The 17,616-nt window shown below is 31.2% G+C and overlaps 1 protein-coding gene across 1 annotated transcript in view; it reads right to left on the minus strand.

The window, feature by feature from the left end:
* LOC139524934 (von Willebrand factor D and EGF domain-containing protein-like) overlaps nt 1-15,472 on the minus strand; it is a 38,925-nt gene extending 23,453 nt beyond the window's left edge. The window contains exon 1 of the mRNA XM_071320109.1: nt 15,360-15,472. Coding sequence (XP_071176210.1) covers nt 15,360-15,432 — 73 coding nt within the window. The 5' untranslated portion in view covers nt 15,433-15,472. The remainder of the gene's footprint in view (nt 1-15,359) is intronic.
* Between the last annotated feature and the right edge of the window lie 2,144 nt (nt 15,473-17,616).

The following is a 17,616-nucleotide window of genomic DNA, read 5'->3' on the forward strand; positions in this document are numbered from 1 at the left end:
ACGAGTTGTATATACATTATGTACACAGCCATGTATCACCATCATTGATGGCGATCCGATGGATACATCTGTTGTAGGGTTGTCACTGACTCAGACGTACTTATGAATATAATTATTTTCTGTGACTGTATCTTACATTAATTTGTAGGATCCTTTACTATAGATAATTAAGCTGATCTGTAACAATAACATCTTCATGCCTTATATATCATGTACTGTAGTACGCCGCTAGATTAAAACTGACGTGGAAAGGTAACACATGCCCACCGAAAGCTCTTTTTTTGAGAGCCCAGGTGGTCGTGTGGTCTAGCGGGACGGCTGCAGTGCAGGCGATTTGGTGTCACGATATCACAGTAGCATGGGTTCGAATCCCGGCAAGGGAAGAACCAAAAATTTGCGAAAGCAAATTTACAGATCTAACATTGTTGGGTTGATGTTTAGACGAGTTGTATATACATTATGTACACAGCCATGTATCACCATCATTGATGGCGATCCGATGGATACATCTGTTGTAGGGTTGTCACTGACTCAGACGTACTTATATATATATATATATATATATATAACTCGTCTAAACATCAACCCAACAATGTTAGATGTTATTTTCTATATTGCGAAAGCAAATTTACAGATCTAACATTGTTGGGTTGATGTTTAGACGAGTTGTATATATATATATATATATAATTAAAAGAAGATGTGGTATAATTGCCAATGAGATAACTCTCCACAAGAGACCAAATGACACATAAATTATCAAATACAGGTCACCAGACGGCCTTCAACAATGAGCAAAGTCCATACCGCATAGTCAGCTTTAAAAGGCCCAGAAAAGACAAAGTAAAACAATTCAACGAGAAAACTAACGGCATTATTTAAGTACAAACAAATAAGAAAAAACAAATATGTAACACATAAACAAACGACAACCACCGAATTACAGGCCCCTGACGACTTAGGACAAGCACATACATACAGAATGTGGCGGGGTTAAACATGCAACTCTATCCCGAACCTGGGACAGTGGTATTATAGTACAATATAAGAACGAACTATAAAAATTAGATGAAAAAGACTTGTCTCATAAGAAGGATAAAAATTCAAATACTACAAATATATGTGAACGTGGCCGTGTACTTGTACATCCTTACATAAAAAAACGGGTACTTGTACATCCTTTCATAAAAAAAACCCTCTAATTACAGATCGGAGAGTACTCGCAGTTACTGACATTCAGTTAAAAGACACTAACAACTAACAAAATTTCATGCATCTAAGACTACGTTATACATCAGTACACATCCAAAATCGAATGGATTTAGTGTAGAGACACCATAAACAGTCAGAGTAAAACATGATCTTGTGCAATTACTAAGATACAGATATCGACAGATTGTAGATACATGAGTGTGTATAACTACATAACATAATAGTAATATTTAGGTTGCTTTTAGTCTACTGATAACAAAATCAATATTTATTCCAATAAAAACAATATTCAATGATCTAGTTACAGGGTTGATTGGTAACCTTTCAGACGAATTTTATTTTAAAAGCGATAAGTTTACCTAAAAATCTACTAATTTCTATATTTTCATTCAATTTCGCATTTCGAAAAATGCTAGTTAATTTTTATAATCGGTGTAATAAAACTGAAAAAAAACACCTGAAAAACTATTGCAAATAAATCAACACTTGTGGAGAGAAAACAAACTTATGTATTTTCAACATTCTTATTGTATAAAATGTACATTCAAAGTCGAAAAACCAAATCATTGGATTTAATATTTTGCACGAATTATAAGAGAATAAAAAAAATATAATATTACAAACAAAAATGTCAATATAAAATGCGCATGAATCAATGGTTTGTCTTGTACCTTAGACATACATAGTTTCAAACTCAGCAAGAAACGTCTCGCCTTTTAAACATGGAACTATTTTGAAAAATCCATGTAAGAGAAATTGGAATACATTCAAAGAAATTTTACGTTTAAGCCATAGCAAACATTCTTATTTCAGCCAGGTTATTCATTATTTTTCTTGTAATGTTTTTAAACAATTTTTTGGGGTGGTTTTCTGATGTTTACTTTTTTTACATGTTTTAAAATGTTTGGCACTTTACAAACTGCAGTAAGTAATTCGCTGTTTTTTTCGCATTGTCGGCTGAAGTTCGGTAATTTATGTTTGCTTTCATTCGTTCAATTTGGTCTCGAATGGATAATTCTGTCATGGGGAATCATTCAAAATCGTCTAGTTGTTATAAGTTTTTTTTTCAATTTTGCATTTCGAAAATGCTTATTAATTTATATAATCGGTTTAATAATACTGAAACAAAAACTTAACAGGCATCGTAAAAGTAATCAACAATTGTGAAGAAAAAACTCATATATATTCAAGATTCTTATTATATGAAATAAGCTTTCACAATTCAAAACACGGAGTCATTGGATCGAACATTCTTCGCGAATTATAAAAGAATATAACAAATAAAATATAACAAACGAAAATTTCAATATAAAACGTGCAGAAATGTTAATGTAAAATAATGTAAATAAACGTCTAATAACGATTTCTGTATGTGTATGACATATATGTCTTATTCATTTAAATCTTAAGATATGACAATTTTTCATCATTTGGACTACGGAAAACAAAGCCTATGTAAATACAGGATTTTATTGTTGTTATATTATCTCGTGTTTATTAGACAGGTGTGATAAACGCTTCCTTGTGGGGGATGTTATCTCTGAAGTGTTTGCATTAAAGACAGTGAATTGGTTTTATAGTTCTTTGTTGCTATGATAGGTAGTCTTTTTATCTTATGACTTGTACAATTAGACGATATTTCTTAAAATATGATTTTGTAAAATAAATCTTTATACCGTAGGCAATGTAAGAAGCGGTTTCTGATACGGAATCCTCTATAATGATAAGTTTGTTATCGCAACATTATCAAACAAAATTGCACCATAAAACGATGACTTTTCTGGATAAATAATAATTTGATTCCGTGCAACGTATTGTTATTATTACTTTTGCAATGGCCGTGCAAAAAGTATTGAACGGGTTATTGTGACATATAGCGTGCACCATAGTATGCTTAAATAGTTTTGATTTCATATAAACGTTCAGAACAAAATGAGCCATTAGTAGGAGACATTGTAATGGGTAATAAATATTCCGTTGATAAATAGTGCATTTGTTATGCACATATCAATATTTCATTCCTAATCCAATTGGTTTTTTTTCAAAATGAGTCTAATATTGTTAAATTGTTTATAGGTACATGTGTTATTAATAAGAAAACGAAAAACAATGGTCAACTCGGTATCATATCCTAGATAAATAGTACTTTTTTACTTAAATATTCAACTTATCAAAGTTATCTGTTTTATGCTCATGTATAAGAAAAATGTTAATTTCTTATCAAGGGTCATATTCTGCGTGAAAAGCACTTTCGGGTACAAACTATTTTAATTGTACTTATATAACATGTATAATCAACTCCTAAACCACTTTTATTTTTCAATTCTGTGAAAATATCATTTTAATCTTTTCTGAATTAAATTGCAGTTGCTCATCAAGCTGTATTGTCTAATCTTTCTGATAAAGCTCATTATACTAGTCATTTTAACATTCATCAGATAACAATACAATTTCACCCTAATACAACTACATGTGTTTATAAAAAAAAAATGAAAACAACACGTTTAATAATTTAATGCGTCTGAAGCGCTTTTCTGGATTTACCTTCATCAGGAACGCTCAGAGCCAAACATTTGAAATCCGAGGATGTATAAGTACCGACACCGTTGAAGAGCTATAAATCAAAAATATCTAAAAATAAATAGCCAAATTCATCTAAAGTCAACTTTGTCTGAGGGAGTTGAAACCTTAGTTTCTTAATAATTTCAAAATTTATAAACGGACAATTTTAGAAAGGTTTGTTAAATCGTGTCAGTACCGACGTACTGACTACTGAGCTGTTGATACCCTCGGGGACTTATAGTCCACCAGCAGAGGTATCGACCAGAGATGTGAAAAATGGAAAACAACGCATTTAATAATGTCATGCGTCCGGAGCGCTTTTCTGGATTTACCTTCATCAGGAACGCTTAAAGCCAAACATTTGAAATCCGGTGATGTATAAGTACCGAAACCGTTGAAGAGCATTATCTCAAAAATACCTAAAATAAATAGCCAAATTCATCTTAAGTCATCTTTGCCTGAGGGAGTTGAAACCTTAGTTTCTTAATAATTTCAAAATGTATAAACGAACAATTTTAGAAAGTTTTGTTAAATCATGTCAGTACCGACGTACTGACTACTGAGTTGTTGATACCCTCGGGGACTGATAGTCTATTAGCAGAGGTACCGACCCAGTGATGTGAAAAATTAAAAACTACACGTTTAATAATTTCATGCGTCTGAAACGCTTTTCTGGATTTACCTTATAAATTATAAGAAAATGAAATGCCAAAAGATACATTTTGTCAAATGATTACCTAACCAAAAACATGTTTATTTTAATCTGAGCGTCACTGATGAGTCTTATGTAAAAGAAACCCGCACCTGGCGTACCAAATTATAGCCTCGTACATTTGATAACCACTGGGTCGAAGACACTGCCGGGGGACGTTTCATCCCAGAGGATATCACCAGTACAGAAGATGGCATTTATGTGTTGACAAAGCATTCATTATTTAGTCAATTTCATAAATTAACGGTTTGCTACTGTATGAATTATTTGAAATACTTAAGATTTTCTTATCTCAGGTTTTAATTCCGTTAGACGTATTTAGCCAAAAAAATGGAATTTTGGGTCTTCTATGCTCTTCAAGTTCATACTTGTTTGGTTTTCTAGCTGTTTTCATCTGAGTGTTACTGATCAGTCTAATGTAGACGAAATATGCTAATAGTAGGGTGCCCAGTATCGAAAAAGACGTCTAGTTAACGAGTTTAAGTTAACGGATAACACACGGCTATATTTATATGCAAACTATTGGAAATTCATTATATTTTCTAATTATGAATGTCGTCGTAAGCTACCGTGGTCACGTTTTCAAAATTTTGTAGTTTCGTAGGGTACCCAAAAATACCTCCTCATACAGGCCATCTTCAACACGAAAAATAAAATTATTGCTTTTTGTGTTATTTGTTCAAATGATACTAATCATTAAGCTGAGAAACTAAATTTTTTATATAACGAAAGCTGAAAAGATTTATATAATTTAAGTATAAGTATTTCATAATTTTGGTAAGACTATTTTTTCGATGAAATTTACCACATTTTGAACGAAAGAAAATTTATTGCGTGTTACATGCAAGGATTTTTTTTCTTCTGATTACATCAATAAGACATGGTTCATATGTGTGCCAAATATCTTTCGTGTAATGTAAATCGATGAGAAGAAAAAGGCAATTTAAAACACAAATTTAGTGATAATTCTGCCTTGATTCAAACACGCCTTTTCTCGTACCGTTAATCGTTTTGTAGCTTCAACTATCAGGTCATTAACTAGGATAATTGTCCCTTACTTCATTTCTCTTTTTTGCTAAATGTATGGTCAATTTGTATGTTTTGAATAGTCCAGTTAGTTTGTAGGTCATTGTTTCGTTACATACAATATGTTTTTCGTTGGTTTTTATAACTTTTATTGTTTTTAAGTGATAGCGAGGAATTAGCATACACAAAAACTTTATCGATACTATGGGAGCACGGAAAGGTCATGTATATTTTGGTATATTGCATGAAGCTCCAGACCTAAACCATCTTCGTTCTCATGATTACAAAATATTATACCATCATTCTTGCTATAAATCTTACACTAACAGACGCAACTGCAGTTATTTTAAAACTGAATCACGTTTTTGTTTGTTTGTAAAAGTGTTTCCGGTCCTCTATAGAAGTTCGTCAAATTCTTGACTGGAAAACGTTTTTTGAGTCAGTGAGAACCAGTTGAACATAATCAGATTTCTTGGCAAATTGTTTGTTCAGCATCATGGTAGATCAACAGTTACTATGATACACGAGGAAGTCATTTATCTAGCTAGCACTTCCAAGGACCCTTATTCTGCTCAAAAAGATTATTTCAGGTTTTAAGAATTATTTTGTATGCCCGATGAAGTAGATACTTGCATGATTTTACATGCTCTTCGTGTAGACAAAGAGTTCGGTGTAAAAGGAAACAGGGAGAGATTAATAATAAAGCCACAAGATACAGATGTACTAATCTTATGCGTTCATTACTTCCCCTCCACGCAGCATACGAATCATCCATGAGCTATGGTTTCAAACAAACACATAACTTGCACACAAAATTTGCGCCGCTATATACCTGTCTACGAAATATGTAAAATAGATCATTGTGACCTAAACAAATTGGCTAAAATGTTCTGTATGGTCGGGTTGTTGTCTCTTTGATACGTTCCCCATTTCCATTCTCAATTTTACAATTTAAAATTTCTCCCTTGTCACACTTCCTCCTTGTGAATCTACTTTTAAACAATCTGTAATAAGAGCGTCACTCAAGACATAAATTTGATGTCTCCCCATATAGCAAAACTACTCTACATTCTCCCTTCAGTTCGGATTGAAAAAGAAGAATGACTTGTTCCTGTCTATCTTTTAGCATCATTTATTTTGTACTTGAAAGAGAAATCTGTATTTTCAAAGGGTTTCATTTGCTTCGAACAAAATCTATCATATGTCAAAATTTCAATACTCGTCTGGCTGCAATTAGAAACATTGATGACGACGAAGATGACGCAGTATCAGATTTCATTTTTCTGTTTGTACCTTTTGAATCATTATTAGCTATCGACTGAAAATTAAGCAGTTCATACTATTTTTGGAATAATTGTGAACATTATAGCCAATTAATGCTAATTTAGTCTTATGTATAGGTAGGATAGGTTGTTTTACCTGTTTCTAATAGAAGTTTTGTTTTCATAACTTTAACCCCCCTTTTTCTCCGGTCGCAGTTTTTTTTACAGAGCTTTATTTTTTATATACTCTTTCAAACCAAATACCAGCAATTTGATATCTACCTAGAAATTGACGAACACCTTACTATCAAAAGACGTTAAAAATACATTTTGTTTTCGACAAATTATTAAAGTTAAGATCTTAAAAACATCTTAAAAAAATTGAAAGAGGTCAAGGTCACTGTTATTTAACAACTGTTTGAAAATTTCAAATTTGCACCCTATATGCAAAAAAGTCAAGCTAAAGTCATTTTTGGCGATACAAATATAAAATAAGTTTTAAATGTAGATACACAAGATATTTTTCTTTAAAATAGTTGTTTTTATTTTGCTCCTAACGCATATTTGTACGAGAAACAAGATATCTAAATGTGACTGTGCATTTTTCTAGAATTTTTGCTTTGACCTTTGACCTTGATTTAAAAAAAAACGTGATTGAGGCAGACATCGTCGACAACGGTATATCGATAAGGCTTGGTCTTCTCTCTCCAATGATATAAAATAGGGATGGCAACGAGTACTCGAGTACTCGGGTACTCGCTCGAAAGGCCGAGTACTCGAGTACTGTTTAGTACTCGGATACTCGTTTGCTTTTATACATCTTGAGATATTTCTCTTCACATTTCAACTCACTTTAGTTCAGATGAAATATCCCCTTCGTTAGTCACTATTTGTTATAGTAGTACCATCAACGTCCTTTTCTGCCGAGTGAATGTTTTCACGTGCACTACTTGAAACAAAAAATAGAAAGTCAAACAGTCTTTCGTCTGACGCTGTTGACCAGATCATATTTCTTAATAACTTCGGTGAACCCTACGCAACCGATTAGAGACATATGAACGGTGGTTATACACGGATCAACACTTTCATGGATTAATAATTAACTCATCACGAGTGTAAAACTTTCCTTTGTTCGTTAATCAAGACTTCTATATAAACGTGATTGGTATGAGATGTATATCTAAATTAATTTAATTACTCGGTGTTTGAAACTTAACTAAAGATAGGCGAAAGTACGAAATCAACTTTCAAACCCTAAAGTCAAAAATAAACTGACAATGTCATGGCTAAAAAAAGGTAAATAAGACAAACGATAGTGCAAAAAAAAAAAAAACACAGAAAAAAGTAAGACTGAGCGACACGAAAAAAGCACAAAAAAATTGAAGTCTAATACTGTTGTTGACAAATTAATGGACAAGTCGTAATATAAAAAATACCGACTCCTCAGGAACAGATGATAAAAATGTAGTCTTCTTTGTCGGACTTTGTATGCAAATATTTTTAATATTATTGGAATTTTGTTCATTCACATTATTGTATCATATGTCTCTGGGTTCATGAACACGTAAACAAACAATAATTGCTATTATGATATAGGTTATTTGTATTATTTCTTAAGCAATGTTGTTGAACTATTTTTGCAAATTTGAACCGACTGGCTTTTAATATGATTTATCATTTCAAAACTTTACTTCTGTTAATGTTTGGAAAAAATATCATTCTTTCGTATTTTATCGTAGCTAATGCTTGTGTAAACATTTGAACTCATTATAGTTTTCACAACATGTATATATTCATATGGTCCGACAATACATGTATGGTCGCGGTAATTAACAAGTTTACTTTCAATATTTAACTCATCATAGGTTAGGATCCTTTTAGTTGTTAGGTCATTAAAAAGACGCTACAAAAGGTCATTTTATTATATAAAATAAAAGATGAACTAAATAAAACTAAGCAGTTTCATACAGTTTATAGAACTCACTTGTCAAAATCATCGAAACACATTTTAAACTAATGGTCATTACCGATTTGTTATGACGAGTGAATGGTTATATGTCGACTTGGGATGATAACTATTAAAAATATCTTAATGAACTGTTACACAAGAAGTCAACTGTTAAACATCGGGATTACCCATGACCTCTGTAACACTACATGCAGCTACTAAGTAGGCTAGCTTTTCACTTGCAAGTAAAAGATGTTACTGAAAGGGATCATACACAAGCAACTTGGAGACATGCGGCCAATGCAGAAAAGCGATGGTGCCTGTAATTCAGTGGTTGTCGTTTGTTTATGTGTTACATATTTGTTTTTCGTTCATTTTTTTACATAAATAAGGCCGTTAGTTTTCTCGTTTGGATTGTTTTACATTATCTTATCGGGGCCTATTATAGCTGACTACGCGGTATGGGCTTTGCTCATTGTTGAAGGCCGTATGGTGACCTATAGTTGCTAATGTCTATGTCATTTTGGTCTTTTGTGGATAGTTGTCTCATTGACAATCATACCACATCTTCTTTTTTATATGGTACTGTGTGGAAGTAGATGTTCGAATGACAAATATGCAAGAATACAACTATTGAATTAATTTCTAATGTTAATGTAGCATTTGAATTATAAATTTAAAACATTTTCATGTAACCATCATTGTTTATTTTTAAAGATACAGTTTATTGTATTATTGAATCGTTTCTATTGCACATTTGAAAAAAATATCTTTATGGTCACATTACTTATATGGTCCACCCCATTAATGACCAAACGAGTATATAATCATATGGTCCGACCATACCGGAACAGTCGGAACATCCTCGTATGGTTCAAATAATCATATGGCACGGATCATATATTTTTATACAAGTCTAAATAAAAACAACGTTAAAACCTATGATTGCGTTGGATAAAAACATCAACTTTTATACATGTGCATGTATAGCAAATTTTGTTGTAGAGGGGTCCAAATACAGCACAAACAACAATTTCCAAAAGAAAAAAAGTGAAAAAAGTATATTTTAACAAAACGCATATATTTTTAGTGTCTAAAAATAGCAACAATCAACTTTCAATCTATTTAAGCGTGGATCAGTTTGTGAAAATAAACTGATACAGTTACTGAATTAAAATTATATAAATGTCTAAGAATATAAATTAAACACGCTAATTAATACATTAAAAAGTTCTATTAGATGTTAATTAGAAATACGCAATATTTCGCTAAACAAATTAGCTTCATCAGGCGTGTGCATCTCTCAAGGTGAAATCGGATGCATGACAAAAAAATATTTTTGTAGCTTAATCTATACAAGAGTTGTGAAAAAGTGTAACATATTGATTGATGTCGCATAAAATATGTTTGTAGCTACAACTATAATTTATAGAAATTCATACAATTAATCGAACATCTATAAATGTGTTAAACTTTTATTCCAACTTCATGTAGTTGTAGCTACAAACATATTTTATGCAACATCAATCAATATGTTACACTTGTTCTCAACTCTGGTATAGATTAAGCTACAATCTCTCGAATAAATAATAATAAAAAATATAATATATTCAAGCATTGAGTCTTCTTATATATATTATCTTTGAACTGATAGTTTCTTCAAGTAATTATCAACCTTTGGTTTACAAAGGGTACATCATTTTTCTTGTTGGAATAAAAAGCTGCTTATACAAACATCGGTAAACAACATTAACAAAGTTTTATTTTCATGTATATATTTTAGAAAATCTCTACCTGTCCCGATGACATACAATTTTGGGATTTTCAAAAACTACCTTTGAACTTTATATAGGAGTTGTATGTTTAACCCTAATGCGGGAGAGAATATTTTAATCGATATACCAGATAACTTTCAGTAATCATGAATGAAGTATCATTGAAATATTTTTATCAGACAAGAAATATCTGCTCCGCTATCTCTTTGAATTTTCTGAGATTGCGAGCCGCGAGAACATTTAAACAAAAACTGCTGTAAAAAGACATTTTTGTTTAAAGAAGTAAATTATCACAGCCGAAATAAAATTGGAAAATATATTTTATACATGTATTTTATTTAGTCTTTCAAGCTCTACTCGAAACAAAGCAGTTATTCAAATTCAAAATCCCTCTCTGTAATTGATCGTTGATTAAATTAAAAGAGGGACGAAAATACCAAAAGGACAGTCAAACTCATAAATCTAAAACAATCTGACAACGCCATGGCTAAAAATGAAAAAAAACAAACAAACAACAGCACACATGACACAACATAGAACACTAAAGAATAAACAACACGAACCCCACCAAAAACTCAAATAATTGTTTGGTTAATATCAAGGACTTTGCTTGTTAAACGATAAACGCTCATGCTCTTGAGAAGGGACCAATCAGTTCAGTATTTTATTTTAATTTTAATCCATTATGTTCGTATCATTTATATATACTAAATTCTTGTTCTACGGATTTTTGGACTCCAAAATTTGGGGCGAGCGAGCGATTTGAAAATTTTAATAAAAAAATATTTAATTTGAAAATTTTTGAGGCGAAGCTTGAAAAGTAAAGGCGAGCGATTATAATTTTTTTTTTAAACATAAAATAGTAGGTTTTGACAATTTCAAAGCTTGATTTATCACTTGTACTTTGACATTTCTTTAATTTCTGAAGTATTTTTTCCCTGTTCATCAAGAAATAATTAAATCTGGTCTATGTATGTGTGACTGACAATGAGACAATTCTCCATCCAAGTCATAATCAGTTTGGGGACAACCCCTTAATGTTATAAATATTCCTTTTACATGTTTTATGAGGGATCAATATCAGTTATAATATATTTGTTTGTACAAAAGGGCTCATATTTTCTCAAAGAACTATATATCTATCTGGTATTAAATGGTCAAACATGTCCAAGAATTTTGTAATATTCCTGGACTTTAACCATGTTAACACATTCACTTAATTTAACAGTTTAATATTATTCAAAATAAGTGGACCCTTCTTTTAGAAAAAGTTGTTTAAAATATGATGTAACTCAAAGGTTTTGTAGAGGAACTATACAAATCCTTGGTATTTATATTTTCTTTTCTACATCAGTAAAATGACCCCTTGTCTGAGGGAGGGTTGTTCTCAACCTGTTAATAACAAACACAGGTCAAAGTACAGCCTTTTACACAGGGCTTTAAATAGTTAATATAACTGCTGAACGACAGGCCCCTCAATCAATCAGGACAGGTGCATAAACATGCAGCGGCTATGGATAGTTTTGTTTCGCCAGCATACAATATAATTGCAGTTGAAGGCAAATCCTTCAGAAGTTCTTTGTACTTTATTCTAACAACAAACATTTTTTTGATAGGGAATATAAGTAAGGGGGAAAGTAACAAATTTTTTGTTCTTTACAGGTAGTTCCGTTATAAATTTATATCGGAGCACTCCCGCTTTGGATAAATAGGTTCCATGCTGAAACAAATATTCTCACAGATATTTACAAAGTGTGGTGCGGTGCTTTTATGTTTAAAATCGGTATATACAGGTTAGACTGTGATTTTAAAAACAAATGTTGACATCTTTTTATAATATTTACAAAAAAACGGTGCGGGAAATGGACATGATTACATTTCCGGATGCGGGAAGCGGGAATATAAGAAAAAATAAAAATATTCTGTTTTGAAAAAAAATGGTGCGGGCGGGTCCGTCGAACAAGGAATCAAATTGGTGTAGCCTTACATTTAATATACGTGTTCTGACAAGAAATAAGAAGTTGTATGACTGCTACATGTAGTACGATAACTCTTCACCAGAGACTAAATGAAGTAAACAACTATCGTAAACTGGGTACAGTAATGCCAAAGCACAACTCGTTAGATTAATTTTAAAAGAAAGCTTGAAACAAAGAAAAAAAAACACAAAACCAAAATTACAAATTTTAGTGTAAGACGTTTGTTCTACGCAACAATTAAATTAATCATTTGACCCAAGACAAAACCATCATTCAGTTGATATTCACAGGTTTTGATGAAAGACGTAAAAATTAGTATTATAAAGTATGACCTTTAGATCGGGATATTCATGTTGAATGAAATTAAGAAAAAATGTAGAATTACACAAAAGAATTCCTAAATGTATATTTAAAATCTCCTTTCGTGTTTATTATGGCGTTTGTAGTATCAGAGGGTTTTTATTGTCGAAATAAATGTTTTAAATTTAAAAAAAAAAGACAAATACTGTCTGGAAATTTCCAATGGTATTACTTATTGTATAAATGTCGTTACCTGATGTCGTTTTCAATACGGCACCACTAAAAAGTAATCCAATAAAAAGTATGTATATGTTAATTGTTGTCAAATACATTGTAAGCTTAACATTAGAAATACCAATCTTCAAAATGCGTAGCAAAATATATAATGACGATATATATCATCTACCTCAGCAAAAAAAACATATAGATAAAGTTTGTGTAGGCTGAACTTTGTACGCAGTAGTTCGTGTTACTGTTGTTTAGTATCAGTAACCAACCATCAATACAATTTCGTCATTTTTTAAATAATTATATTTTGAATTCTTTGTCTGCAATGTTTGCCAAAAGTAAACACAACTCAACAAAGTTACCAGGCTTACAATTTGGTAGGCCATGTGAGAGTTTCGTAATACATGGATAGACATCTTGGCAATACGACAATATTTGCCCTAACATTATATAAATAGATATTTCTTCTGCAACATGTTTTTCTATTATCAGAAAGAATTGTTTACCAGATTTGAAGACTTTCAATAATTTCATTTGCTAGATTATCTAAAGTAGATGTTCAGACCCCTTTTTTTTAATTTTTAATCAATAGTCATATCATACACATGCATATGCATTGTCTTTCATATCAATATCATTTGATAAGATTTTTGTTACCTACATGTATTATCATTTAGTTTATACTTGGTAGTGAAAACAATGCGTATTACAATCGTGGCAATCGTGTTTTACCAGGCAACTGTGATTATATCGATATCAGTTGCAAAGACTTTATCAAACCCTAATCTATATGACGTCACGTTATCGATATCATGCACGGTTACACGTACTCTATAAAACCCTGTATATATGCTTTACGTAATGTCTTGTGAAAAAAAAAACATCCAATTTTATTGTACTTGATAAACATGTATAAAATAAAGTATATATATGATATGGCTTTTTCAATATCTCATTCTGTATCAATCCTACAGTTATAGTCCGGAAAAGAAACTGATGTTATGACCAAAATTTTTAAAAGCAAGAAAAATCTTTGACTTCAAACTTTATCCTTTAACTAAATTTGATGTAAATAATTGTTTTGAGGTGGATATCAGTACTTTAAACCGTTTTGGCGACCCACGTGTCACAAGCTACATGTATATATTATTTTACGTCACGACTTTTGGTGAAAAGAAAAAAAATCAAAAGAAAGACAAATCTTTACCTAGTCTTTATCAATGATTTTTTCAACTAGACGGATAAATATATATCCGATAACTTATCGAAATGCATCTCGTGTTCTGCAGAAGTAAACAAAAGTATGAATTCATCATCTAAATTACCATTTGAAAGTATTTGAAAAAAAAAATATTTTAAGGGTTTTATCATTACCAACAAGATTACAAAAAGATTTGTAAAATTATCATACAAAACAATAGGGAAAACTGAAATTTAGTTAAAAGTTGCATATTCGTTGGCGAAAAAAATGAAAGTGGCGAAAAACATTGTTTTAGCGAAAGATTAGACGAAAAAGAAAACTGTTAGGACTACACGAGAGGTGTCTTATGATGGTCTTCACCAAGGATGGGTGTTGTTACTCTAAATAAAGATGAACTTTTTGATCAAATTATCTGCGATACAGTTACAGGGAAGGTAATGACGTTGCTAACGTAAAATGTTATTTTCGCGACGTCAAATTATGACATATCGGGAAAAGATGCATTTTTCGACTGATTTTTATCATTCAAACTGATTAATTTGAAAACGAGTGCATGGACCCCTATTTTTTAAAACAGCAATTTGTTTCATTTTGCAGGGATATTATGTGATCCAAATTTTATGAAACTGTAAATAGCGCAATTTTTTTAATTTTGATAAACATGCAGCAAAAAATGACGTTTTTTCCTCTATTCATGAACATTTGATAAATATAGAGTTATTTTGGAATAAAAATTGCATAATTTTTAATGATACTTATAAAATACAGAATTTACCGATTATTTAACAAAAAACAGTTTTCTAAGACACACCGATTGTAAAAAACTTGACTGAATGAGACTGTATTAAAATTATCACATTATATCAAGATTTTAATGTTGTGTCGTTGTTCTCTTATATTTAATACGAATTTTGAACAGCGTTATACTACTGTTGCCTTTATTTAGATTTGATATTTTATAGCTTCAAAAATGTATGTTAGTCTTAAAATCACATGTTACGTATATGAAGATCTGGTGTATAAATATATTTTTTATATTAAATTGCATTTTGATATCACATATCTGTATAACTTGAATATGGTAATGTTAAGCTTTTTGAACAAGGATAAATACTAATGTATGTACAGACTTTTATTTAAGTGGGAAAATTTACCTTCTATATCTTTGGTCAAAGTGATTAAAATAGTCCACAATGAATAATACAAAACTATTCTACACCTATGCATTATCCTTCAAATAAATGCTTGAATTGAGAGAGACATTAAGGTAACGACTTAAGTTATCAATCTCTTATACATTGTAACAGGGTCAAAACAAACTAATATAATTTTGAGATTAAATTTGACGCACACAATATAACCAGGTATCTTAATGTTCACTTCTTGTGCGAACCACTACTGCGAATGTCATGCAGAATCTTGGATCAAAAGAACAAATAACATGATAATGAAGCAAATTTGATGCAACATGCATATATATAATCCTTAACATTCATCTATCACAAACGAATTCGTTGACCTTTAATAGCATTGAACAAAAGAAAATTGGCACCAACAAAAGAATCAAAGACAACTATATATTCAGAATAAAATCTATAAAACTAAGTTTGTGTCTGATTGCCCATATCTAACTAAAGAAGACTACTTTATTACCCAATAACAATAAATAAATAAATATTTCACTTACAAGATTTATTCAGGTGTTTAATGCATGATACAAAATCATTATACGCGAATGATAGTTACCCCCCCCCCCCCCAAAAAAAAAAAAATAATGTTAATGCTGTTCTTCAAAAGTCAGGACTTCTATCCTCACTGCAAAGTATGATAAAAAACATAGCGATCGAGAAAAATTCCAGGAGTGAACACAAATGATGTCATTTCAAGACTAAATGCACCATGACAAAACCAAACAAATCATAGGACATTACCTTTTTAGAGAAATTTATCGATCAATGTTTTTGCAAAATGCATGTTCCTCACATTTATCAACTCTATTTAAATTAACGATAAGTTTAGTAATCCTTTACAGCCTGTTTTTTTTTATTGAGACTTTTTTCTTTCGTTTGGTTGTTTGTTTGTTTGTATGGTTATTAGTTAGTATTTTTTTTTTGTAACATGAGTAAGTAAGTTACTTTATATGGGCAATTTGCTTGAATACAGACTTACATGGGGAGTGATGCGTGAATAGTAGGTGAAGCTTACATGTTTTATGTAGATGCACCCGATAAAAAAAGGACATGATGCAAGATTTATATATGTACTGCAGAAAAGCAATAAAAGCCAAGAAACAATGCTTTGTATGCTGTTATTTATTTCAAAGTCCAAGTAAGGACTTACATTATGATAGGTACTTGTAATAGCACATTGAAACTATACTGTAAAACCAACTTGCTGAAAACATTAAGCAAATCTTTTTTACTGCTTATAAATGAATGACTATTGTTATCTATTCCTACCAAATTCCTATTTCTCGACAGATAGTGTTAAATGTGTATGCATCATACATCAAGACCACAGAAAAAACAACTTTTTGGCATTTGGCAAGAACATTGAAGCGCGATGGGATGTTTTTATCGTCTCCTCAAAACAATTATGAAGGTATCATCGTAATATCAAAATGAGCAAGACGGGCTGTAGTCTTGGTTTTGTATATTGTATTCTTTTCTCGATTTGATCATCCTGAATAATCATTAATTTTAGATCATCTATATTTCGGCAGATGTTTTGTTATCAAAATTAGACGAACAATATTGAAGATATTGGGGATATTGAAAAGCACACGATAATTTAATTGGTTTTCATCATTAACCCTCAAATACAAAGTTGAAAGTCAGGAATGCATATCTACTGACATATTTGAGGACACTTCAACTATAAAGGACAAAACAAACATATTCAAATATATGTAAAGACATCAGTATTTTTGCCCTTATAACTGTACTAGTGGCAACTTGATAGGCTATCATTCTACCCCTAGCGATATCGACCGTATAAATATGCTTGAAATAAAAATAACTGTTTTATATGTCACTCTGTCACTGAGTTCGAATATATTTGGGTAAATAAACATTCACCATGTTCATCAAGGACACTGAAACATAAAATCTCGAAAGACATTCTCTGATATTTATATCATAGGGTTATTTTGTTGTTTAACGCAAGATATTGGGGACTCAGACTCATGATCATATCTTGTGTGTTCTAACAGTTGAGGGTAAATATCTTTTTTATTATTTATTACTAGGAATGCCAAAAGATCTGAAATTTAATACTCGGATACTCGGTCAAGATACTCGAGTACTCGCGAGTAATCGGATGAATCTTAAACGTCTATTGAAAAATTTAGATTTAAGGTGGGATGCAGTGGTTTTGTTACATATAAAACTAACGTACTACAAACATTGCTCC

This window comes from Mytilus edulis, chromosome 5 (genome assembly GCF_963676685.1).
Source record: "Mytilus edulis chromosome 5, xbMytEdul2.2, whole genome shotgun sequence".
In the NCBI taxonomy this organism is placed as follows: Eukaryota; Metazoa; Mollusca; class Bivalvia; order Mytilida; family Mytilidae; genus Mytilus; species Mytilus edulis.